Here is a 25,396-nt window from a genome sequence, read left to right on the forward strand (position 1 = left end):
CTTCCCCTCCGTGTCCGCCCGTCCGCCCGCGGGAGGCAGCGCGAGCGTCCGGAGCGCGGCAGGAGCGGCCCGGCCGGGGCAGGCAGGGCAGGGCTGGGCTCGCCGGCCGCCTTCCCGCCGCTCTGGGTGAGTACGGGCTGCCGGGGCCTGGCGGCAGCGTCTCCAGGTTGTGCCGGGGGCGGGGCGGGGCTCGGCCTGCCTGCGGGGCGCCCCTGCCTGCGGGGCGCGGGCCTGCCCGTCCCCCGCCCTCACAGCCGACCGTCTCCTCAGCCTGAGCCGCCCCCGCTACCGTCTTCCCTCTCAGCCCCGTTGCCCCCGCCGCGGCCCCCGTGGCGCAGGGCCCCTCCTGCCCCAGCTCCGCTCTTCGCCCCCTGCCTCCCCGCCTGCCTCGGCCCGCCGCTGCCAGCGCCCCCGCTTCCCCGCCCCACCGCGGGGCACCCCTTCGGCTCCCCGGGCGTTTCTGCCCGTCGCCCCGTTGGCGGCCGTCCCTTCCCTCCGGTGCCGGGTGTCGCTCCCGACGCCTGCCGCTGCCCGCCCTCGCACGCCCGGTGCTCCCAGCCTGTTACTGGAAACGCTTCAGTAGCGGGACCGGCCGCCGCTTGCAGCCGCCTTCCGCAGCTGGAGGCTGGCAGCGGCCCCGGACGCGTCTTTCGGAGGCTCGGCCCTTGCGGGGAGCCCCCGTCAGCGCGGACGCCGACGGGACGCTGCGGGCGGTGGGGAGCGAGCGCCTGAGCACGCCGAGGGCGCCCGTGCCCTCCGGAGCGCCCAGTTCCCCCTTTACCTTCTCACGTTATTAGCTGACGGGGTCTGTTGCCAAATGCTCTTAACGCTGTCACAACGCAACGAGTGTTTGGGTGTTTCAGAGAAATGGTTGTCAGACTGTGGCGATTTGTTTCCTTCTAATGTTTCCAGTGTTTTTTTCTATTAAGGAAAAAAAATAAAAAGGTGTTTGCGTTAAAACCTTCAGCTGGAGTAAAGCAAACTTGAAAGAATGCAGCCTTTAGTGTTTTTGTGATCCCATAGCCTTGTTCGTCTGTAACAGATATTTTTTTTGTTCACATCATCCTTGTGCTAAGGAGAGAGGGTAATGTATTGTTAAAAGTTCGACGCATGTAACTGCTGTGCAGAACAGCTTTCAGCACTTAGCCTACGCCTAGCTCTCCTTCCCCTCAAATTGTTCCATTAGTGCTTTGTTATTTCATAGCCTCTGATCCCAAATGCCTCTGTGATATATGTTCTGACAGTTTTAGGGTCCCATAATAGGGCCCTCTGGGTCCTATAATACATGTGCTTAACTTTGCTTTAAGTCCTCCTCTTCCCCTTTTACTTGTCAAAGGATATCTAGACCCTTGCCAAAGGAGCACTCTGTAGCTTCTGTGCACCTGAACAGATTAGCTGTAAAGTAGCCACATCAGGAACAAACAGTAATGTAGTTGGAGAAGTTACAATTAGTCCTGTGTAGGTTGTAAAACCTGCTCTGATCTCAGTGCTGGCACAGCTGTACTGTTACCAGTACTCGTCTTCATACATCTCAGATTTACTCCGACTTCCACTCTGTGCGTAACATTCCCAGCTGCGGCACAGATATGGCCAATGTCTGATTATTGCCAGAATGCTGACAAAAAGTCATCCTTCAGCTTCGTATGCATTGCTTCCTCCCCATCTCTTCTGTTGACGTTCTTGTTTAGGAGAGGGAGAAGGAGGTACCCCTATGTCTTTCTGAACACATATAATTCACCTTGTATAAGTCCTCTTGCTCTCTCTTCCCTTATCCTCCTCTGGATTTTCTCCTTCCTTTCTGTCTTTTGTTAAATGCCACTGATGCTCATTTGTGCTTCAGCTGCTCTCTGGCCTTTATCCTGTATTTGTGATTGTGTTTTTATTATCTTATCATTCTCGGACTTATTTTCTACTCTCATGCCTCTAGAGCTACGTAATTCTGTAAATATCAATCTTCCTTCTCCCTGATTTATTATTAATGTCTTCTATAAAGTGCTTTGCGTAACAAGAACGTTATAGAAAACATAACTTTGATTTCTGTTCTCTTTAAATAGTTGGGGTTTTGTTAACAGGCTCTGTTGAAATATTTTAAGTTTGCTGTTGCTGAAATCTGTTTCTTGTTTTGCTGTTCTCTTGTAAAAAGGGTAAAAGTTGAAATCACTTTGACAGCAAACACGATTCTCAGTGATGCAAGTAGATGAGAAGTAGGCAAGAGTAGGAAGACATTGAGATATTGTATCTATAGGTCCTCAGCAAGTACAGCTAAACCCACACAGTGCTATTTGGTTTATAAATAGTTTATAAACAAACCCACTGTTCTAATGCTGTCCTTTTTTTGTGTGTTTTACCTTACAGCTGGAAAGCAGTTGTCACTCAGACTTATGTATGAAAGCAATGCTAAACTTTGGGGAAGCTGTGGTGTAAACACTGCTACTGCTGCAGTATAGTGATACTTGATTGCAAAAATTAGAGCCATACAGGTATTTCAAAATGAGAAAGTGAACAAGCAGTGAAACACCTTTTGTCAAGTCTTGTGAGCAAACTATTCTTTAAGCTGCTGCCTGTAGATGCTCTGGGTACTTTAAGTTCTTCTTAAAATTCAGTCTCTTTATTGACATCATGATTTTTACTCCTGTCAATCCGGAAATGCTTTACCAATCATAGACCATGTTTTGAAATGAAAAGCACCTTTTGGAATGTGGAAATGTCGGAAGACTCTGTACTTTGTTCACGTCAGTGGCTGATCTAGCCAATGTCTTGCAAGAGGGACAAATCTAGCTTGCAATACCAAAGGGCAGGGACAAAAAAAACCCCAAAGTGAAATCTTAAGAACTTGGAAGTGACACAGCTGCTTAAGCACCTCTTGAACTCCTATAAAGTGTTTATTTGTAATCAGATTGGTTGTTCCAGTTCCTTTCACTTGATACATACAAACAGTAAGAATACAGATGGATTAAATCTGCATCACTTCAGGTATTTCCTTTATAACTATTTTTTTTTTAAATTTACATAGAACAATGACCTTCTTGCCTTCTCCCTGATCCCCAGTTCTCCTACTGTGCTGCAGTGAGACTTTGAGATGAATGAGGTTCTTTCATTTGATATGTGGTGATAGGAAGTCCTGAAAATAACATTGAGGATCTCAGGGTGGATTGCCAAGTGGATCGCATCTTGAATATACTAAATCTGCACATTTAATATAGTGTTGCACAGTCCAGATCCTTCTGTGTGCTTCTTTCTGTGGTCTGAAGGTTACTGTTAGTTTGAGGTTTTATTGATAAATACAGAAAGTATTGCTTCTCTGTGATGGTGGGAGAAATGGCTTGTGGTCCCTCTTACCTGCCACATAGATGGTCTGCACTGAGGCATTTTGTTCGCAAAGTTCTGCATGTTCAGCTTATGAAAGCACACACACAGCAACAGACATAGCCTTGCTGCCAAAAATAGTAAAAGAATGTAGTTGCAATTATAGTGGCAAAACCTGCCTTTTTGCCAGGATATATTATTTCATTTAGGGAACAACTTCAAGCAATACCACTAAAAGATTTCTTGCTAGAGTAAGCTATGCTTCCCATAGGCAGATTTGCCAGGAAAACTGTATTTACATATTGTGTGTGTACATATATGTATAGAAATATATATTTCTCTCAATCCTAACCCCCAAAATAACCCTTATCTCAGCCTGAGCTGTTGACAAGGCCCCCCAGCCATTGCCTGGATGAAAAGTTTCTCACAACCGAGTATTCCTTGCAGCTCACAGTTTCCTCTGGGAGCCCCTTTCCAGCCCCACTCTAACTGCAGCTCCAGGATGTTTCTGTCTTAACTGAGCCCATAACCATAATCTTGGTCTGAGCCATCAGCAAGTCCACTAGCCACTGTCCAGGTGAACAACTTCTCCCAGCTATCCGAGTTCCCTTTCCAGCCCACAGTTTCCATCAGCAGCCCCCTTCCAGCCCACCTCCAAGTCCAGCTCTAGGATTTCTTTTTCTTTCCATCTTAAAACCTAACCTAAAAAACCCCAGTTATCTTGGTCTTTGTCTTCCATACGGCTCCCAGCAATTACCGTATTAGTAAGTTTCTCACAGCCCAGTTTCTAGGAAATTCCCCTACTGCTTCATATGAAGTCCCCCTCCTTTTCTAGGAAGATGTGTATATAAAGTATTGGCAAACCCTTTTAAGTTTAAAGTCTTGTTCGCTCTCTGCCCATCTTCTATCTGTTCTGCAAAAGTAAGATTTTCATTTACAGAAAAATCCAGAAGTGAGGGGTTTACAGAATTGCTTGTGATTGGGAATGGGTTATGAATATGCTAGGTTTTCAAACTGATTTGACAGGCTTTTGATATGGAACTTTGTCCTTGTAAGATGGAGTGAGATCTGGGTGACTGACAGTGAGCAGAAGGCTGCTCCCCAAGCTGAGCCTTTTCTTTTGTTCCCTTACTTCAACATGCAGTTTTGTAAGACTTCATCCATTTTCTCAAATGCCAATACACTGGATCTGTGTAAATACAGATCAATATTTTAGATTTCTTTCCAATCCTGAATAGATTTCCTACCAATCCTACCAATTCTTTTTGGTTTGTTGGTTTGTTTGTATTTTTTTTTTTTGCCAGCCAGTGCAGGAATAGTACATTTCATGCAGAATTTCTGTGTTTTGTCACAGCTGAATTTGAGGACCTTCAGTGCAGCTTTGAGCACTGCCTACAGCATCAATTTGTTCTCCTGTCATTGCCTTCAACTCTCAACTCCTTGTGACTACACTTCCGATTAATTTTATTGTATAATTTGTTTCTCTATATGAGTCTGTTCAGTTAGGATGATCTACCACTTGCTTAGTAATCAGAACAAAGAGTTTCTTTTACACGCTTTCTGCTGATTTCCTATATTGCTATTATAGCTTTTGGTTTTCTTTTGCCAGAATGAGTGGGGCTGCATTCCCATCTCCAGCTGCTGAGATGGCAGAAATTAATCGCCTTCAGTATGAAATGGAATACACCGAAGGAATTAGTCAGCGCATGAGGGTCCCAGAAAAACTCAAAGTAGCTCCTCAAAATGCTGACCTTGAGAAGGGCATCCAAGAAGGATTTCCAAATGCCAGTGTAACTATGCAGGTTCCAGAGCGGATTGTAGTGGCAGGTATGTCTGCATCTCAATAAAAGAAAAATAGGCAAAAATTTAAATAAATTCCCCAAATTTCTGGATGGACAACAATATATACTGATATATTTTTAAAAGAAAAACCTGTAAAATGCTTTCTGGTTTTCAAACAGTTACTGCTCATCAACTTTGACTTAGGAAGTTTCATAAACTCTGAAAATGTTTCATGAATAGTTTTGGTATAGCTTGTAATGGAGACAATTAAGGAATGAATTATGAACAGAAAGTTTAATTGCTGACTTTTCATCTTACTAAACCATTTCTGGAGCAAAAATATATAATGTTTATTGATATACACCTGATTTTTCTTTATTAACTATAAGCTAAAGTAACTACGATAAGTTTGGGGGCTGTACTATATATTAGTCATGCAAAATGTGTTTGATTATAATCAGAATGCTAATTACGTTAAGGATCTGTCTATTATTGGGTGGACTCTATCAATACTACTTTAGCATTTATTGTCATGGGCTTTACAGTGACAGACCTGGAACTGCTGAAGGCCTTACAATTTGCAAACCATCCCACTGGGCAGGGGGGGGAGTGAGTGAGCGGCTGTGTGGTGCTTAGTTGCTGGCTGGGGTTAAACCACGACAGTGTGACATGCATATATTTTATGCTTTGAGAGAGAGACATCTTCACATCCCCAGTCACTGTATTTCTAAACAAATACACCTTTATAGGACTATGTCTTGAGATTAAAAGTGCCCTCACTTGCAATAACAGTTGATATTGCTCAGGATTACTCAGGATCATTGTTCTCGGAGAAACTGCTCAAATAAGTGTCAATTAATGGGGTCTTTATGAGAGCTTTGACCATAGTTTTTAACGTACAAGCCCTGTTAAAGAAAGGTACACTTAATTATTTGGCATAGTCAGGGGAAGTAACTGATGTGATGTCTTCGTGAACTTTAACATTAGCCCTCAGGCCTCAGAACAGCTTGCTTTCTATTGACAACGGATGTTCTTGCAGGTAATAGTGAAGACATTCCATTTTCCAGACCACCAGACCTTGACCTTCTTCAGTCTACTCCATTCAAACCACTGGCATTGAAAACTCCTCCCCGTGTTATTTCTCTTAGTGATCGACCGCTAGATTTTTTGGACCTAGAAAAACCTCCACAGCAGACACCTCAAAATGAAGAGGCTAGTACTTATTTTGCTTTTTCCGTAGTTGAGAAGCATTCTATTAAAGAAAGTGAAATGACCGTTGATTTCTCTACTGTGGTGCAGATCTACTTTGTGCTAACATAAGTTGGGAAAAAAGAAAAATATTTTTATTAGCACTGTAGTGGTTCTAAGTATGACTTTGAAGTTCCATATTTAACTGGCAGGTGGCTAGAGGTTGCCATGTTCAGTAAGTTTACACAGTACTTACAAAAAAAAAGCCATAATTAGAACTAAAAATACTTTTAACAAAAAAATCCTTTTGATTGAAGGGAAAGCTGCAAGATTTTTTTAATTTGCAGGTTATCAGAAAACAAACTAAAATTCTTTTAACATGTGTAGTTAACCTTTGGAATTCAAGGCCAGATGATATACCATCACATAGAATGAGTGAGTTTTAACAAAACTGAAAACCGACTTCAAAGAATGGTGTAACATTGGCATCCGGGTGGATGATGGTAATTGACATCTTAAAAACTGAAAAATATTTATGAAGCTGCATATTCTATTGACTCATAAAATACAGTAGAAATATAATTATCTCTGGTGATAGGAAGTAATATTAAACATAATATTGCTTTCTTACGTATTCAAAATTCTGTTTGTTCATACTATTGGCATCAGATCATGTGGATAGATAACAGGATTGCAATAAGTTTGGACCTTGGTTTTACACGTACCAGCATCAGATTCTGTCATCAGTTGTTTTCTTCCTAATCACTGCAAAGCCCGTGAAAACATGCCTTTGTATCTGAGGGCAGGTCTAACTTACAATCTTCAATGCAAATTATTAAGTGTCTCCTGGAATTCCCTGTCTTTTATCTCCCTCTTTCTCCCCTTTTACGCAGGTTCGATCAGTGGGAAGACTGAAGAGAGAACGTTCCATGAGTGAAAACGCCACTCGACAGAATGGCCAGCTGGCGCGAAATGATTCCATGTGAGTAGAGTAACAGGGTGCAGGGACACAGCCACAGCTTTGTTACGTATTTCCTTTGTTCCTTATCTCCTTGTTATTTGTTTTTTCCAACTAATATTTCATATGTTATGGCAAGTACATAATTTTAAGTATTATAAGGCCAGCATTTTTCTTCATTTTTATGCTTTTTGTGTAGTGAGGTGACTCATTTGTGAAGTATTTTCTTGCAGTGGATGGGTGGGAGTGTTTGTGGGCTCAAGTTGGTTTCACCAGTTATCATGAATCGTTACTTCAGGAGATTTTTTCGGTTTCTGAGCTGGTATAATTCCCACCCCCCACCCCCCCCCCCCGAATTTTCAGGAAATTGAGTTCTTTGTACATCAAAATGTTCCCAGTTCTCTCACTGTTGATATTATAATGGGTTTCATTCATAGAAGAAGGAATACGTGTATTTCCTCATGAATATTAGAATAAGTCATTTTTCCTTGGTGTCAATGTACTTAATGTATTGGAATCTGTGAGTATATACCTTAATCTTTTGAGACCAAAATGGCAAGTAGCATTTAGAATTGGAAACTTCATCTATTGTTACCATCTGAGGTAGCAATTCTTATGGTGTTTTCTGAAGACATACAAGTCTGTATATTTTTATTAGATATGATAGTCTTTGATTAATCACGGTTTATTCTGAGTGACAGCATCTTTCCACCTGGCAATAACTGGTTTTGCAATGTAACACTTAAAACTCATATATAATAAGATTCCTAATACAGCTACTGTAAAGAATACTTTCCCTTGTTGAAAGGATCTTAGATTTAAGACCGAAAGGATGGGATTCATCTGTCCCAGTATAGACTGTATAACGCTATAGCTAAATCACCATAAACTTAATTTTCAGTAATTTGAGGGAAATAAGTGCATGACCTACTTTGGGTCTACCTATTTTTAGTCTAAAATAGATCAAGTGAGTTATGTCCTAGAAATGTCTGTTTTCTTCTATTTACAGCAGGGACACTAGGAGTTACTACATGTACTACGTATCTGTCTACCTGTCAGTCTAAAACTGGTGAACTGTACTCTGATGCATGTTCCAGACACGTTATAATTCTTCTCTTCCTCCAGATCTTCATGAAAATATTGTTGCATATCTTCCTCTTCTTACTTCATCAGACTTTTGGTTCATACAGTCTTACAGATGGCACATGTCTAGGTACTCAAGTCCACTGAGTCATATATATTCACTGAGCTGGCAAAACTAGGTTCACATCCTTGAGCTCCTGATCAGCTTGGTCTCCAAATGTTCTATCAGCCTACGAAGTGCCCAAGTTGCCTGTGTTATCAGTCATCAGTCATGTCCTGTTGGACTGGACATACTAGAATTTCACTGCAGGAATGGCCTTCACTTGTTTCTCTGATAGTTTGCACATGATGCATGCTAGAATAGATGGTCTTCATGTGATGGAAGCTGCTTGTGAAAGTTTACCCCTTTGATGTTACCAGGTCTGCTTTGCCAGTCTTTGATGTATTGCACTTAAAGGAAAAACAGATGGCATATGAATTCTTGCGATTTCTTGAAATCACTTTATCCTTGCTCCCCAGGTTTAGTCTTCTGAAAGTCATGGGCTGTGTGTACCCAGCCAGCCATCTGAGAAACTGGCAAGATAAGCTCTGACTGGATATATCCAGTTGGTGTCAGATTTCTCATGTATGTTTGGACTTCTTGAATCCAAAAATCCTAAATGGGTAGAACTCACCTCTGTGCTTTGCTGTTGCTCCGTAGCTATATATAGAATTACTGGTTTTAAATGGTCTGAATATTATTTGCTGTCACAGTTTATTAATCTACTAGCAGTCCTTCAGAGGCTTAGCAATACAATACGTACCTGGAATCCTGTAAATTTAAAAAGGATGTGATCAACAAACATATTACTGGTAGCTTACATGACTCACTTTATCACTTACAAAAGCCAGGAAATTATGACGCATCTGGAGATTAGTTTTCCTCTCTTGATGCTCATGCTAGCGCCTGCATAATGTCTGTCAAATAAATCAAACTTCTGATGCCAAGCAGTTTCCATCATGAATGTCTTTTAGGAAAATTATATAAACTTTAGATTCATCCAGGATGTCTTCTCTTTTGTTTGTATGAAAAATAACAGCTAGCTAATATTAAGCCTGCTTTATCTGCGCGCTCTGCTGCCCATGTGGAAGAAGCTATCTTTCTTCACTGCAGCATTCCACGCTTGCTGACCTGCAGATAACGTTTTAGTAGAACTCCATTTGTCTCTCATCTGCCCAAGTACTTGTTTTCTTATGACAGAAGTTATGCTGTGCCTAATGTGTAGATCATCTGCTTTGAAACCATTGAGGTTCCTAGAAATTGCTTCTTTTTCTGTCATCATTGCTTCTTCTGACTCAGTATGATCCAAAAAAAGAGATCACTTTGAACATGCTGTGGCACTCTCAGTGATGCTGAGTCTGGCATTTCTCCCTCATCCAGGCTTTGTCAATCTCCAAGTGGAGAATGTGACTGTGTACCTGGCTAACTCTCAGGAGAATGTTCTGTGAATTCGGATTACGAAAACACTTATGTTCAGGGTGGAACTTTTATGGCTCACACAAATGCAGGAAAGCCAAGCCTTTTGTACTTGGTGAAAAAGGTATCTCTTGGCTCTTGTTTCCTCACAATTTAGGCCCACAGGAAATACACTGTAAAGTACAAAAAATTTGCAAGTTTTGTGTAAATAAAATGAGAAGTAGCGATTCTACAAACAAAATTGATAAGGTGGCATTCTGTTTTCACTGTGGTAGCTACTTAGAGAAGCTATCCATGTGGAAGAGTTATTGTATGGCTCAAAATAGGCAATACAAGCAAACCAACCTGCTTGATGTAAATTATGCTACATCAGATGGTACTGGGTATCACCTAGCTCATAGACTACTATTTCTATTAGAGGTTCATAGTAAATATGATGCAAGTCTTCTAAGTTTAGCTTCCTGGTTGATAAATTAGACCATTTAAGTAGATAAATTCTACTACAGATTTATTCTTTGCACTACAGAAAACGTAATTGTACAGCTGTTACCTCATTTATATCATGCTGAAATTTCTTTACTGTCTAGAAATAGCATTTTTTTACAGTGGTACAAAGCCACAAGAAACCAGCTGCTCCTAAAGTTCATATTTCCAGTGTTGTTGGCTGAAAAAAATAATCTTTGTTCTAATTACTGTAATGATACATTGCTGCTTCATCAAAACTGGCTTGACTTTTAAGTTCAAATCATGTCTAAGTACTTTACTTCTGCAGTAACAAGTACTATGGTACTCTGATTTGACAAAGATCAGCTCTTTATTCCTGTGCTTGTGTGAGTCTGGTTCACATCCTCAGATAGGAAAGAGAGTCCACGTTTTACTTAAAATATTTAATTCCTATCTGAAAAAAAATTTTTTTTTTAAATGCTTGTTTCTCTTACATCCTTGAGTCAGCTTCTTGATATTATATAGTCTACTCGGATGCTGTGATTAGGACTCCATTGAAAAGGCACATGGAGCACTGCCTTTTAAAACCTTTGTTTTTAAAACCTTTGTTTTCTAAATAGGACTATAATACTCAAGTTTTAATCTAGGACACTGTTGTTCTCCTTGGACAAAATGTTCAGATGTACTGCACAAAATTCCAGTGCTTGCCCTACAAAGTGAAAAAATTAAACATTCTGGAATAGATTGTCAGATTGAAGTGAAAGAGTTGGCTGGGTTCCCTATCACAGTGTTCTCTACATGGTACAGATAGTTGTTTCTTTTCTGTTGGCTTTTTTCTTCTTGTCATGCAGTTGCATGCAGAGACAGTTCTGAGAGTTTTTTGGGAGCTGGGCTTCACTAAAGACAGTAATTCTCAAATGCATTTAAAAAAATGAGACTAACAAGTTGGCACCTGTTTGTACAATAACTATCTATCTGCGTAGCAATGACAGCTCTCTAAATTACAATCCCTCTATTTATAAGGATGCTTACTTAAGAGATTACAATTATTATTCAAGGTGGCACAGATCAGATACTGTCCCAAGAAATAAAATGCCACGGTTCCAGTCACCTCTTTCGACTAAGGATTGCACGTAAGCCTAAATGTTACCTGGTATATGAAAATCAAGAGTGTGTTTAATTATGTAGCTCTCTGCAGTACTAATTTTCTGACTAAGTACCTGTAGTTTAGAATATAAAATTTGAAACAGCCTTTGCTACACTGAATGTGTGGTTTCTAATTTTGCTTCGGGGTTTCTCAAACTTCACCAAATAGTTTCCCTGTGTAAAGAACAGGGAAAAATACCTGATGGCAAATGAAAGGGACAGCTTCAACTAAGAATCGATTTGTAAAGAAAAATTAAATTTCAGAATAGCTTTATATTTTGATTTTTTGTTCTTTGGCTGTTTTTGAATAGCTGGAGAAACAAAGCTTTTTGTTGGCCATTGCCAGCCAATGTTGAATGCAAGGATTCCACTTCTGCATTAAGTCAACAAACCACCAAGAGCGCATAGAAAAGGGGATGGCATTTAATTTTTGTTTTTCTGCTCCAGCCTTTCCCTTAGAAAAACACATCTCTCTAGAGAGTTCAGTTTCACAGTTTGAGAAATTCTGTTCTTCATGCAAGTTGTGGAGGAAAAGGTGATGGTGTGCATGTCTTTAATGAGAATACAGTCTATGTGGCTGAATTTAAAGTAACCTTAATTAGTTAAATCTGCTTACCTCTCATTTGATAATTGAGAACTGTAACTCGGAGAAATATCTGAAATAAACCCTGTGTATATCACAAATGCTTTGAGAAGGTTTAGGGGAGATTACTGCTAAACTAAAAACTCTGCATATAGCAGAATGTTACTGTGCTCTTCCATAGTAATTTCTGTAATTCCATGTTGTTTGTTTTGGTTCCAAACTCTGGAATTGACTGGTGTTTGTAACCAGGGAGTGCTAAAATAAGTGGCTGGAGCTGTATATAAGAATTCTTCTCAGAAATTCAAAACAAAATTATACCTAGGACTAAGACCATTTAACTAGAAATGGAGGAGAAAAGGGGGATAGCCACAACGTCTAATGATAAGTAGTTGTACTAAATGTAGAGAATTTTCCTTATGTTAGAGATTTTTTTCTTATGTCATCTTGGCTGATTTGTGTATCGGATATGTCCTTCATAATATTTCTTCTCCATGGTCTCTGACATAGTCCAAAGGACTACCACGTGTTTACAGGACAATAATTTTGAATCCTGAAAAGGAAAGATAGAAGAAATATTTGGCTTATTTGTTTTTGGTTTTTTTTTTCTTTGTCCCCCCATGTTCCTTAATTCTGACATTTGACCCCTTCACAGAGTTATTCTCACTTTCAGACAGAAAGGAAGAGAGAGGTCAGTCTCAAACTATGGACTTTAGAAGCATATTAAAATTAGCAACAGCCTTTATGGAGAAAATTTGAGTAATTTCATGTAGCTGTACAGTTTAGCTCATATTCAGGAGCAAATAATCTTTTAAATAATTAAATCATTTAAGAAGCTAAACATTCTCTTAAGTAAGAATTAAGTAATATCTTAAAATGAATGAAGTAATCTCTTGGAACTGCCTTTTCTTACAAGCCACCTATAAAACAACAAGCATAAAGTAGTCCAGGGACTAGACCATGGGGTTAGGAATAATCTAGTTCTGAAGTCTGCCTTGATTTTTCCTTATTATATACACTTTCCTTTTAATCAGCACATGTAACTTTCTTCTAGGGAATTTTATGCAGTTTTAGTTAAATAGTTTTGGGGGATTTTTTTTTCAGTATCTACAGAAGACTTTGTATGCAAATAATATTACTGTGGTATTTAATACCATTCGGGACAACAGGAATTCCACAATATCTTCTAATTTGCAATATGTCTAAAACCTGTTTGTTAACTCTTTTTAAGCTGTCTTTCAGCCTATTCTGTAAATCTCTGAAGTGATGAACAGGAAAAATTGCTTTTAATGTATAACATGCTCTAAGTTGAAGCCTTCAGCTCTTACCTCATTTCCCTCAAACCAGCAAATCCACAAAGGAGTAGAAATTCTCATAAATTCACTTTAGTGGTGATATTTCCATACTTGCCCCTGCTTCTTTTTTCTAGTGAAAAAAGATCTAGATATTTGAAAAAGATCTGGATATATGAAAAAAATCTAGATATTTTTCTAGTGAATATTGGCATTTCCAGTGCAATTCAAGAGTAAAATGAGTGGGTGTGACCACTACCATTGATTGCAAAGTAGAAGTCATCAGAAGTAGAAGAGAAAGATGGATTCCGTAAGTCTTGGAGAACGATAAAAGCTGTAAAGAAGCAACAAGATGTTTATTGATGTCTCTTTCCTTTTTACTTTCTCTTGTCCAAATGTACTCTACAGCAGCGTGAAAAGATATCTGCAGTTTAGGTAATAAATAATGACTGGTATCAGTCAAGCACCAGCCACTGCTGTCTTTGCATGTCTCTTGAAGCATGGGATGGCTGAACTTCTCTGTGGGTGAAGTGACATCTGTGTAACATGCTTTGAATCTGTCTTTTCAATAGAATTTTCTTTCTTACTCAATTTTGTGATCTTTGTGCTAGCCAGTTGCAGAGCAACTCTATTCAAAATCAGAGTATCCATAGAATTATGACCCATCTAGAGATTATCCAAATATCAAACCAGCTTCTAAGCACACAACCACTAATGCTTTGCTTAATTTCTTAAAAGTGGCAAAAGTGGGAAGATTGGCATTCTAAATCCAGAAACTGTTGGAGCAAATCCCAAGTGACAAGGTCAAAGGAAATGTGTTGAATTATGGGTGCTAATCTTGGAATAAAAACTGTCCCAAGATTTAAAGGGTACAGTGACTTGCACTTGGTTTGCATTTGTGGTAATATTTACAATTAAGTTAACACGAATTACTTCTTATTAAAAAAGCATCTCACCTTTAATTGAAGTTTCCTGATTTAAAAAAAAATAAATAAAAATTTAAAAATATCTTGATGTGTGAAGGAAAATGTGGATAAAGTCAGGTTGAAGGTAAAGAAACATGAGCAAATCAAAGGCAGTTTATCAAAACTAATTTCTGTCTGATGGAGGTGAAGTTTGCATAATCCAAATGGTCATGTTCGAATTTCAATCCTGTGTATTTTAAATATTATTTTTGCATCACAGTCAAAAAGATCATGTAATTTGTTTTCACTGGGATATGAATTCTGTGCTTTTTTTTTTTAATTTCTTGCAGTTGCCTTTAAACTTGGTTCATGTGCAAATCAAAATACTATCTTGATCTTTAGTCACAGCTTGAAGAAAAATTACTGTTGAAGAGGCTCTGAGTGAGATTCTCCTCGTTGAAAAAGGCTTGTGTTTTGAAAAGAGATTATGTGTAGAATTATCTTAAAATGCCAATGCTTGTAAAAACACTTTTCTCACTGATGTCAGTGACAACTTGAATACTGACTTCAACAGGTACAGATTTAGCTGGACAAGGACTTTCTAAAACTAACTTGTGTAACAGATCAAAACTGTGTCCTTGGATTATTACTTGTGTTTGTTTCTAAAGAACATAGATAAATGTAGCTCATTATCACTACGCTACTAAACTTGGGAGTGTTACCTTATAGTGGTGGGAGAAGGGTAAACCAAAAGCAAGCAATAAGCATTTTGGAATGGGGTCTATCTGAAAAGCTTTTTTTAATTTAAAATCTGACTATAGTATTTCTCTCTTCATTTACTATGCTTGTACGAACAGTGTGACACCATCACTGCAACAGGCTCGTGTCTGTCCTCCCAATATGTTACCTGAAGATGGAACTAATCTTTACTCTGCTCGTGGCATTTTGTCGTTTATCCAGTCTTCCACTCGTAGGGCTTACCAGCAGGTCTTGGATGTGCTGGATGAAAACCGCAGGTGATTGGTTGTCACTGATTCTGCCAGCTTTTACTGCTTTTCTTTTTTCTTTTCTCCTTTTTAGTGGAGTTTGGTTTCTGTTTACAAAATAATGAGATGAAATTATTTGCTTTTGCTTTCCTTTGCTTTCACTATTCATAAGCAATTTAATTGTCCAAAATTCACATTTCAAAATGCTTCTGTTTCAGTCAAATATAGCATTGTTTTGGTTTCCTTCCAAATAAAAATCAAAATAGGAAGTGTTAGTCTGTGACTGAAAGGGATTTTGCTGTTCCCAGATTGTCAGTGTTTTCTGCAATTAATACTTGACCCTGAGCTTGCAAATTTACTAGCCTTGTCTTCTGCTTTTCTGTTGGTGAGCAGTGGTGCAAATCAATAAGATTGGGTTGATGTTGTCATAAAGCATTGAAACAAGTGTGCAGAAATGTGAGGGTAGAACAGGGTAGAATATTATTGTCGTGGTTTAACTAGGACAATTATGCAAGGCATTGTAGACACTGCTTTTGATAATGTGTCAAGACTTTAGGCTGTTTCTGTTTATATTGGGAATAGTTATCTCTGGTTGATACATGACTGATGGTGACCACTTTGCTGGATGCTGAGAGCAAGAAAGGCAATGCATACCGAGAAGCTGGTTGCTCCTCTGTTTAATGCTGTCTCTGTTTTATGGATAAGATGATACTTTGAGAGGTAATGAGCCAAACCCAAGCCTCATGGCAATCACTGTATTTCCATTCTCTTCAGTGAAGTTTTGCCCACTTGATGTATCCTTGGACTGTTTTGATTTGGCACTTCTAAGCATTACAAGAATGGCATGTTTAACACTATAGAAACATTTATAAAGACTAATAATGGCAAGGTCAATTTACCAAAAGCAATTTTCATTTCAACAGTATGCTAGCACAGAGGTTCAGGTAAAAATTGCACAGTTAGTCTCTAGTTGAGACCTCTAGGGCTTGCCAAGAGGTCGAATTAGAGGAGATAGTTGGCAAGATCATTGGGAGGAACTGCTCATTCCTCCTGCAGCCCTTCAGTGTGGCCTGTGCTAGGAAGTTCTTTGGAATTTGCTGTCTGCCTCTGATTGCTAATATCCCAGCAGCACTCTTAATATTTTGTAGTCTGAAGTAAAATGATTTGCTCTCTAGTTGTTTTGGTAATAAAATGTGACTATCAAGCCAATCTTATTGTGAATGTCTGTGTGTTTGCAGTCACTTTCCAAACTGGCACCTCCTGTAGCTCACCGTGCTCGCTGACCTGATGTAAACGCCCATATTAACATTCCTGAATTGTAGAGAACTCCAGTCTTGCTGGCCTTTATGTTCTTAAACTGGGACTTAAAAAAACAAACAAAAAAACCAAAAAGAAATTAGCTGTGTAGTTCCCCTTGAAATTCTGTGAGTTGGGTGCTTAACCCTGACTTAATCCTGTGAAATTTCAGGCTGGAGCTGTTAAAATTTTGATGCCTGTCAACAGTTGGATAGCAATACCTTTTTTCCTTGTCAAATTAAACATTAGATGAAATTACAAGTTTGTTTTGTTTTACAAAATTAAAGCTCCCAGATAAGGAGGAATTCTACTGTCTGTGAATAATAGCACTTATGGATACTGTGCCAAGCCCTTGTTAAAATATAGAAAGAAATTCTAGCCCTATCCCCAGTCTGCAATGAAGCTAACAGGTTTTATTCCTGGCTTCAGTTAGGCATGTTCTTGCCCATGTTTTCTTGGATTCTGGAAAACATACACATATGCACACATACACTTTCAACTTACTTCAATTATCAGAAAATTTCTGGGGTTCTGAATACTTCAAAAGCTGCATTACTCTTCCTGGTTTGGGTTAATTTTTGAAGTGTTCTTACTAACCTTCCTGGAAGAAATGGGAAACCTGTTTCTAGTCACCTATGAACAAATAGGTGCCAAAATAATGAACTTTTCAATGGGGTGAAAGTGTATTCTTTGTGATTGGGTGTTTAGATACCCACCATTACTCTTCAGCTGGCGTAGGAATGTGAAATTTGGATGATCCACTTGCATGGTTGCAAAATATTGTTCATTTTAAATTGCTCCAACCCTGCACTCTGTTCTTTTGCTCTGTGTAACGTGCTTTCTATCTCAAAACCTTATCTATTTTAACATTTTATGCTTAATACTACAAGAGATCTTTTAGAATGAACAAGATCTGACTATGAGTTACTCACTGGAAATATTTTTAACTTGTTCATGGCTTGCTTTTTTCAAAATATTTTCCAATCTACTAAAAATGCTAACAGTAGGTGCTGATTATACTGCTGCAGATAATGAATTATGCCTAGTTTAGCCAGCACTGCTCGCATAATAGGTTATTTAAATGGGCAACAATTTAATGATCACTGTTTACACTGTTTACTCTTGCATTTCCTTCAGCTTGGACAAGGACAATAGGTCAGTTTTGTTTTCCAGTTCTAACCATTTTTCTGTTTCAGTTTCTGTCGAATGACTGTAGGGCCTATACCTAAGTGTCTTTTAAAGACTGATCTTTTATGCTCTAGGCAACAAAAAAACCCAGCCCTGCATTTAAGGAGATTTTAGTGATGTCTTAAATGCAGGAAAAAAGGTGATTTCATATCTGAATAGAGTTGTGTTGAAATCTGTACTTTATCTGAACTATTCTTCATCTCTTGGGTCAATACCTTTTTATTTAGGAGAAAAAACTGTGGAAATTTATTACTATTTTTTTTTTTCTTCAGGATAGCCCATTCTAAAAAGCCACTATCCTTCTTCAATGCCAAACTTCACCCACATAATTATATCCTGAGGTGTTATGAGATCACTTTTTGTATTGAGCAAGTTAATGATATTTTTCATGGTAGAAATAAAATGCAGTGTGAGTTAAGACAATTGAAGAGGGCTACGCATGACTTTGGATTGGGGTAATATAGTTCAGAAGAAAATGAAATGGGTCTGCAAATGTGAAGAAGCCTGGGAATAGCCATAGCCTATTGCTTTATTGAAGCACCGAGACAAGTGAGGAGAGCAGTTTCATCCAGTCACTGATTCTTCAGTGCACCAATAATTTTGGTACTTCAGAAGCTGAACTCCTTACCCAGTTCACATCCGGAACTTATGGCCCATTCTTGCCCATTCTTATAGCTTTTCTGAGATTTCCAGAGGTGTTTTAAAGTACAGTGATAGGTGAACATAGCTGCTACCTCTGCTGAACAAAGCAAACATGCTGGCCTCAGTCCCCTGTGCGCATGCACAGAAATGATGGAAGTTGGACCCAGGTGCCTAGATTGTCCATGCCTTGTGTTTATGATTGCATCATTACTGTGGTACTTCCATTGCATGCTCCGCTCTAAGCAGCGGAAGGCAGACCAGATTCATTTGGTCATTGCCTTACTGCCTGTTTTCCCACTGTTATTAAGTTGTATTACTGTGCATTCCCTTCATGTTTCAGGCTGCTGCTGTCTTTGCAGTGAAATGGTTAAGCGTTGAGTATACATGGCCTCAGAGTTATGGCTTCTTCTGATCATGTGTTAATGTTTAGGATGGAATTGACAGAAGTAGCCAGAAAATTTAAAGTTTTAATGTACTTTTACTCAGTTTTTTACAGAAGGCCATGTATTGAATAGCTTGACTATATTATACTTGTGCATTCTCTATTTACCAAAAAACTTGGTGCTGATTTAGGGGTAAAGTGATCTCAGTTATGAGGCCGCTGTGATCTATATAATGAATTTTTTTGTTGATCTGTAAAACCAAGCAAGTAAAAAGTGCGGGAGAGGCAGGGGAATATTCTGGTGATCCTTTGGGGTCCACCTGTAAAGAAATAAAATGTGAACTGCAAAGAAAAGGAAGAAATCATGTGCAGGCTGTGTTGAAAAGTGGGATTAAAGACTTGTCTTTAGCTTAGATTAAGTTCCTGATTTGCACAGATCCCAGAGTGCTCTAGTTTTGTTCCTTGCTGTAGCCCTCAGCTACCTCCAAGCCTGTGGCTTTCCTTGGGAAGGGTAGTGTGAATTAGTTAGTATTGATTAGTTCTACAACAGCTGTAAAACTTTGCCATGAAATACCACAGAGTCCAAGAGTTTAGAGAGTATTTGAGACCTATCGTTTTCATTACACAAAATCCGAATGTTGTTGTCCTATGTCAGATGACGTGGGAAATGCCTGCTGGATGCTGACAAGCTGGCGTTCACGTATCTACCAATTAATTACAGGTGACTTATGTTCACAGACCTTTTCTGTAGCTGCTGTTTGCTGAATTTCTTATGCTTTCTCGAAGTATTTAGTTCTAGCATCTGTCAGACAAGACTTTAGACTAGCTGAATTATTTCTCTGATTAAAAAATAGGAATACCTTTTTTGATAACTTTCTGCAAGACCTCATGCATTTAGGTAAGAATATTATTTTATTGTACGTATTGGGAATGGGGGTTTCTGTTTTGTAAAACACATCATGGTGGCTTGTCTTATGTGCTAGATGGAAAAACATTGTGGTCTGCACTTCTGGTGCTGATTAGAGTAGGACCTAGTCCCAGTAAGTATTGGATGGGGTAGCAGAGTTTGCTAAGGCTCCCAGATCCTGATCCTATTAAATGAAACCAGTGGTTGTGATGTTTTTGCATGGTTCTTGCTTGTTTTCAGGCCAGGCCACAGTGTTCTCCCAGCCACCTCAGCACCAAGCCTCTGCCTCCTACATGTACCTGCCGTAAAGATCTTCATACCTAGATTCTCTTTGTCTTTAATTTTATAGCCATGGTTTAAATGCATGGTACAAGTGCCTCCTGTTGGCATTGGGGAAATGGAAGAAACTGAAAAAAGATTTCAGGCTCTTGAACAGTTTGTTACACATCATAGATGTGGAACGCTAATGCCTCGTTACCAGAGGTACTGAAAACACACAGTACCGCCTTTGTCAGACGGTACTGCTGGTATTCACATCTTCTGTAAACTGGGACACAGTAACTTCTTATTGCAAAGTTAGTGTATATTACATAGTTGCAGCAACTTAAAAAGTTGTACCTTTTATTCCTCTCTGCCTAGAAAGAAAAGGAAAAGAAAGAGCAACACTTACAAGGATGTTCATACCATCTACTGGAAGCTTTTAGTCACTTCTTCCTGGAGAGATCTACCTCTCCAAACTATATGTGGTCCTTAGGCTGCTAGCCCAGGCTTTCTGAATTACATCTAGCACAGATGAATGAAGACAAGACAAATCTCCCCTTTCCCTAGAGGGAGGAAAGAATGATTAAAAAGGCTTTTATAAGTATGTGTAGATACTTGCCACCCCCCATTGTTGTTGGGTGGGGGTTTGGGTGGATTTTTTTTTTAAACCTGAAGGTTCCCATGGTTGTTTTATAAGGCTGATAACCTCCACCCAAACCTCTATTCCAGCAGTTTGTCCTCCATGAATGAAGCTGTATCAACCAAAATTTGCCTGCATGTCTTAGCTGCATAAACATTCAGTGTTGATTAAATCTGAATGAGAGAAATGTGAAAGTGCAATTTACAACAAAGTAAATAGATATTATATTGTATTGAAACATTATACGATATAAGTGGAAGTATTTTGATGTTCCTTTGTTCTGTGTGTTTTACCTCTTATCTCTGTTTGTCATTTCCTGTTTCTGTCTTGTGCTTTCTATCTGCAAAAACCTGCTGTAGGCCAGTGTTACGTGGTGGGTCAGCTGCTACCACTTCTTCTAACCCTCATCATGACAACACCAGGTAAAGAGTGTTTTTTTGTTAGTCATGATCCACTAATTTAGATTCTAAAATTCAGGCTTCCGTTTCCCTGTTTCTAGTGCCCTTATTTTAAAACACAATGCTTACTGCTATCCTCCCTCTCAACTCTTGAGATATTTCAGGCCTTTATTCCTTACCCATCCAAGTCACCTGCAAAGACCTCACTTGTCTAATAGATATAATGTGCTGCAGAATTCTGAGTCAAAGTAATGTGCGAGGGCAGGCTGTTAAATTACACTACCAGTATACTTCAGGTATTTCCTATTTAGCAGTGAGTTTCATATTTTTATTCCTAGAAAATTTGGCCTTGCATCACCTTATTTTTTCCAGGTGTTCTCAGTAGCATGCCTGTGATTGTTAGTTGTGGCTGGATGCCTCTTCACTGCCATTATCTTGGCGGACTGACATAATTTCAGTGGAACTGGATATAAGATTGACACATAATCTCATGGTCAGAATGAAGGAAAAAAAAAATAGTCCCTTCTGCATCTGTTGTTCCCATTTGCCACTACACTTCTGTGTTTTCATCCAAATGGAGATTACATTTGTGCTTAAGTACACACTGGATTCAAGCAGGTGATTCTTCTCTAACTCAGGAATTCAGTTTTTGTAATGGTCCAAGACATTACCTCAAGGGATTTCTTGCTGGTAACCCTCTTGATTTAATACCTGGAATGGTTTGGAAGTTGTAGAGCAGCAGTGTTATACTGTGACTTTATATTACATTTATCTGACCTGGGAGGGAGGTCTGCCCATCTCACTGAAATGATGAGCCTCTCTGCTTTTCCCAAGAGATGGTGAGGGACAACTATGCTGTGGATGTGGTAGACTTTTCTAATTTTTTTACCATCTACTACAAATAAAACAATGGCTACAAAAACACGCTCCTCGGAAATATGTTTGGCTTTCAGAGGACCTGTAGTAGTAAGGAGAATTTGATTTATTCTTTTTGTCTGTGCAAAGCTTCAGACTTTTTTTTAACAGTAGAAATGTTCAAATTGTTTTATAATTAACTTAGGTTTATTTTAAAACAACATTGCTGAATTAGCAATGTGAGCTTTACAGCACTGAGGAAATAAAAAACAAACAAACAAATGAACAAACAAAAAAAAACCCCCCAAACCAACCAAACTACAACAGTTTCAGTCTTTTTAATATTGCCCAAACTGAAAGAACTACAAGTAGTAAATAGCATAAATTATAGTTAAGTGAATGTTTGAAGTCTTCTTAGAATAAAAAAAAATTAATAGTAGCCTTAATGAGAAAATCTTTTTCTAACAAAAGGAGTTGCCAAAACTTTTTTTTGTCTCATACTGTTTTTAAAACAGCTATGAGTCTGTTGACAGACAATTGCTTATTTGACTATTCCCTTACTAAAAGCTGTTTTTATCCTAAACCCAGGATAAAACCTGGAGGTTTCCCTATTCCTGTATACCCTTCAACCCCAAAAAACACAGATCAAAACATAATTAACTTCCTATCTTTTATACAGTGTTGCTCAAGGTTCTCATTGTTATTTAAGTCCAGACTAATGCAACTCTCATCTAGAAACAGCAGTTCTTATTTAGAAACAATATATTAATGAACAATAATACAGGAAAACTTTTAACAAGTTGGCGGGGGGAGGGAGGGAAATCTTGCCTGAGCTGAGGACATTTCATAGAAGTTTGCTGAAAGTGATGAAAGAACGTGCAGTGCAAAAGTAGTATCTGCACTTAAGTGCATTCTGCAAGCTTCAGGAATTCTACTCGTATTCATGTTAGTTGAAGTTGACCATTAACTGTCATTAAATGCTAAACGTTCTTTTAGGTGTTTTTTGTTGTGAATTTGGCAGCCTTGACATTATTTTGTTCTATTTCCTAAGCTGTTTGCAGCAGTTGTTCATATGTCCTAATGAGAAAGCAAGTTACGGGGAACTCATATGGGAAACTGAGGTTTTAAGATAGGAAGTGAGAAACTCAGTGGTAGGTGCGGCATCGGGAACTACTTTTACCTGTTAGTTGTTGGAAAAGAATCTGGTTAAGAGGTAGCATTTCGATGATCAAAACACATACTTTGTGTAGACTTTCTGCCAGTTCCCAACTGATAATAAATGTGCCGGATTTAATTAACTTGCCCTGGAGTTAGACTAATGCTTTCTCTGAATCGCTACATTGAGAAAACTGAGAGGTGCTCTGGGAGCAACCTTGCTAATGCACACAAAGTTCAATGACTCTGCACTAGACTCTTTATTTGCAAGGTTCTCTGCCTGAAATACTGAGGTGAATGTGACTGAGATCATTAGTCTCAGTAGGTGTCCACTTGGGATATTTAAGTAGGTACCGAGCATAAGACACGCAGTTCTTTCCAAGTCTTCATTTGGTTATTTCTGACCTGTTGCCAGGCCTCTTGCAACTTTGGCATTTTTAGCTCAGGCAGTTTTCAGGCTTCATTGATCAGTTAAGTAACTGGAAACAGTCTTTTGAGAGACCAAGTGACAACAAGAAGTCTGTCTGTGTGGAGAATCTTCACAAATATTTGAATGTGGAGAGCAATAAACCCAGATTCAGTCAAGTACTTACCCACTTCATATGTGTTTGTGCTTTATTCAGTTAGGATCCTATTGAAATAGACAACTCTGTAAAAGCTGTAAAAAAAGTTTTATAATTCTTCTCTTTGTCACCACCAAAAAAATACATCTACTAGAATGCTGATAAAATATGGTACTTGCTAATCTTTGCATGGATGAGACAGCTAAGCTATCTCCCTTATTTGATAGATACGGTCTTTCCAACTTGGATACTACGCTTGAGGGAACACCAGATGACATGACAGTTGTAGATGCTGCTTCCTTAAGACGACAGGTATGTAAAGCATAGTAGTTGATAATATTAAGAAAAAAGCTGTAGTGGTAAAATGGGGGAACAGGTGTTCTGTGTGGCTGCAAAGGTATCCATAACAGATATGGTGAGGGATCCCCTCTGTACCTCTGCTGGACTGCCCTCTTGTATCCCATATTGTTCTGGGAATCTGGAGAGTCCAACACCATTCCTGTTCCTAATTATTAGGGACAGGAAGATCTGATTACTAGTGATTGAAGATAGAAAGTGAAATTATCAAGTGTTTAAAATCCATCTGTCCAAGAAACTAATTTTACATGGCTATTCAGAAGCTTCTAGAAAGTCTGGCAACTTTTAATGAAGTATTAAAAGCCTTTATTTGTTTTTTAGATAATCAAACTTAATCGCCGTCTACAACTTCTGGAAGAAGAAAACAAAGAGCGCGCTAAAAGGGAAATGATCATGTATTCAATTACTGTAGCTTTCTGGCTACTCAATAGCTGGCTTTGGTTTCGGCGCTAGACACAGCTCTCGGAAAGATTTAGTAGTTGAAAATACAAACAATTTGCAAAATTCTTTGTTCCTGTTTCTGAATTGTATGCAGTTTTATAATTCATACACTGGAAACTTCCACCACAGATAAAGGCTATAGAATTGCAGTGTTAATGGGACACCTTGTTGTTCAGTTACAATGTATTTAATAGATTTGCATTGCAAATACTTGCAGTATCCTCCTTTGCATGCTTCAATGTAAATATGGATCAGCCGATATGAAGTTTGCTTCATGCAATGTAAGGACAGTGACCTACAGGAGTAACCACTGGATGTTTTGTTGTGGTGGGAAGTGAACAAATGGAATGGGTTTGGAAAAAATATAAAAACAAAGGAATAAAAAGTAGTTTTTATTGTTCTGTTGTTAGATGCAATTAAACATGATTGCACCTAGTTTTCCTTTAGTCTGAGTAGTTTGAGGTGTGCCATATTCAAGGAGTGTGCCCTGTTTCATGAGTATGTCCCTTGTTTAAGCACATGTTCAGGTCAAATAATAAAAGGAATTCTTTGCTAACATGCAGATTGTCCAGAGGTGTGATATGTATTTTTTTTTTTTTTAGCTTTAATTTTGCAGATGTTTTTCTATAAAATACATTTTTAAGCAAGTCAGTCTGTGAGTGATCAAAAGATTATGGAGTACAAGATACTGATGTAGTATATTTAATAAAACTCTCTCAAAAAACCGCCAAATCATTGTTTAATATTATTTTAAGAAAATGTATTTCAGGGTTCATCTAAACTATCAGTCTTTGAAGTAAGTAGTAGTGATGGACTGAACAACTCAAAAGCAGCAGGTGGGCTGCTGCTAGCCTGCTGCTAGCCTGCTGCATGCTACCATCCCCTGCATCTTGTGGAGTTGTTCTCGGTGTGTGTGGTGAGTACGCAGGTACGGGAAGTTAGCCTGGTGTCCCCACATACCGTGGTCAGTTTAAACATCCCGTTCAGCCCCATGATCCACCACCTGTTTTGGTAGATATAGTCTGGGGGAGCGGTGAGCCACGCAGGGTACTGCTGGGGGCAACGCAGCCTCCCTGTGTGTTAGTGGCTTCCTGCCCCTGTATGGCTGCAGCTGCCGCTTCCACTCAGGTGCAGTGCTGTAGCGGTCACAACCCCCTCCCCTGGGGGTGTATGAAACAACTTATC

General features: G+C 39.1%; 1 protein-coding gene across 12 annotated transcripts; it reads left to right on the forward strand.

Moving 5' to 3' along the window:
- Positions 1–24,769, forward strand: MFF (mitochondrial fission factor). Of its 12 annotated transcripts, none has more exons than XM_052803439.1 (10): positions 1–126; positions 4,916–5,133; positions 6,128–6,300; positions 7,170–7,258; positions 11,276–11,350; positions 14,998–15,156; positions 17,560–17,577; positions 20,802–20,864; positions 23,641–23,725; positions 24,092–24,769. In XM_052803439.1, the coding sequence occupies exons 2-10, from the start codon at positions 4,917–4,919 to the stop codon at positions 24,221–24,223; spliced, it is 1,011 nt and encodes a 336-aa protein (XP_052659399.1). In that variant the 5' UTR covers positions 1–126; position 4,916; the 3' UTR covers positions 24,224–24,769. The 12 variants fall into 12 exon arrangements, with proteins under 12 accessions (XP_052659399.1, XP_052659402.1, XP_052659403.1 ...); XM_052803440.1 differs by lacking the exon at positions 1–126 and adding an exon at positions 2,369–2,480; XM_052803442.1 differs by lacking the exon at positions 17,560–17,577.
- The last annotated feature ends 627 nt before the right edge of the window (positions 24,770–25,396 follow it).

This window comes from Harpia harpyja, chromosome 12 (assembly GCF_026419915.1).
Source record: "Harpia harpyja isolate bHarHar1 chromosome 12, bHarHar1 primary haplotype, whole genome shotgun sequence".
Lineage (NCBI taxonomy): Eukaryota > Metazoa > Chordata > Aves > Accipitriformes > Accipitridae > Harpia > Harpia harpyja.

Coding starts and splice junctions, on each gene's coding strand:
- MFF (XM_052803439.1), top strand. CDS start 4,917: ATGAGTGGGGCTGCATTCCCATCTCCAGCTGCTGAGATGGCAGAAATT. Junction 6,301..7,169: donor AGACACCTCAAAATGAAGAG/GCTAGTACTTAT, acceptor CCTTTTACGCAG/GTTCGATCAGTGGGAAGACT. Junction 11,351..14,997: donor CTTTCGACTAAGGATTGCAC/GTAAGCCTAAAT, acceptor TTGTACGAACAG/TGTGACACCATCACTGCAAC.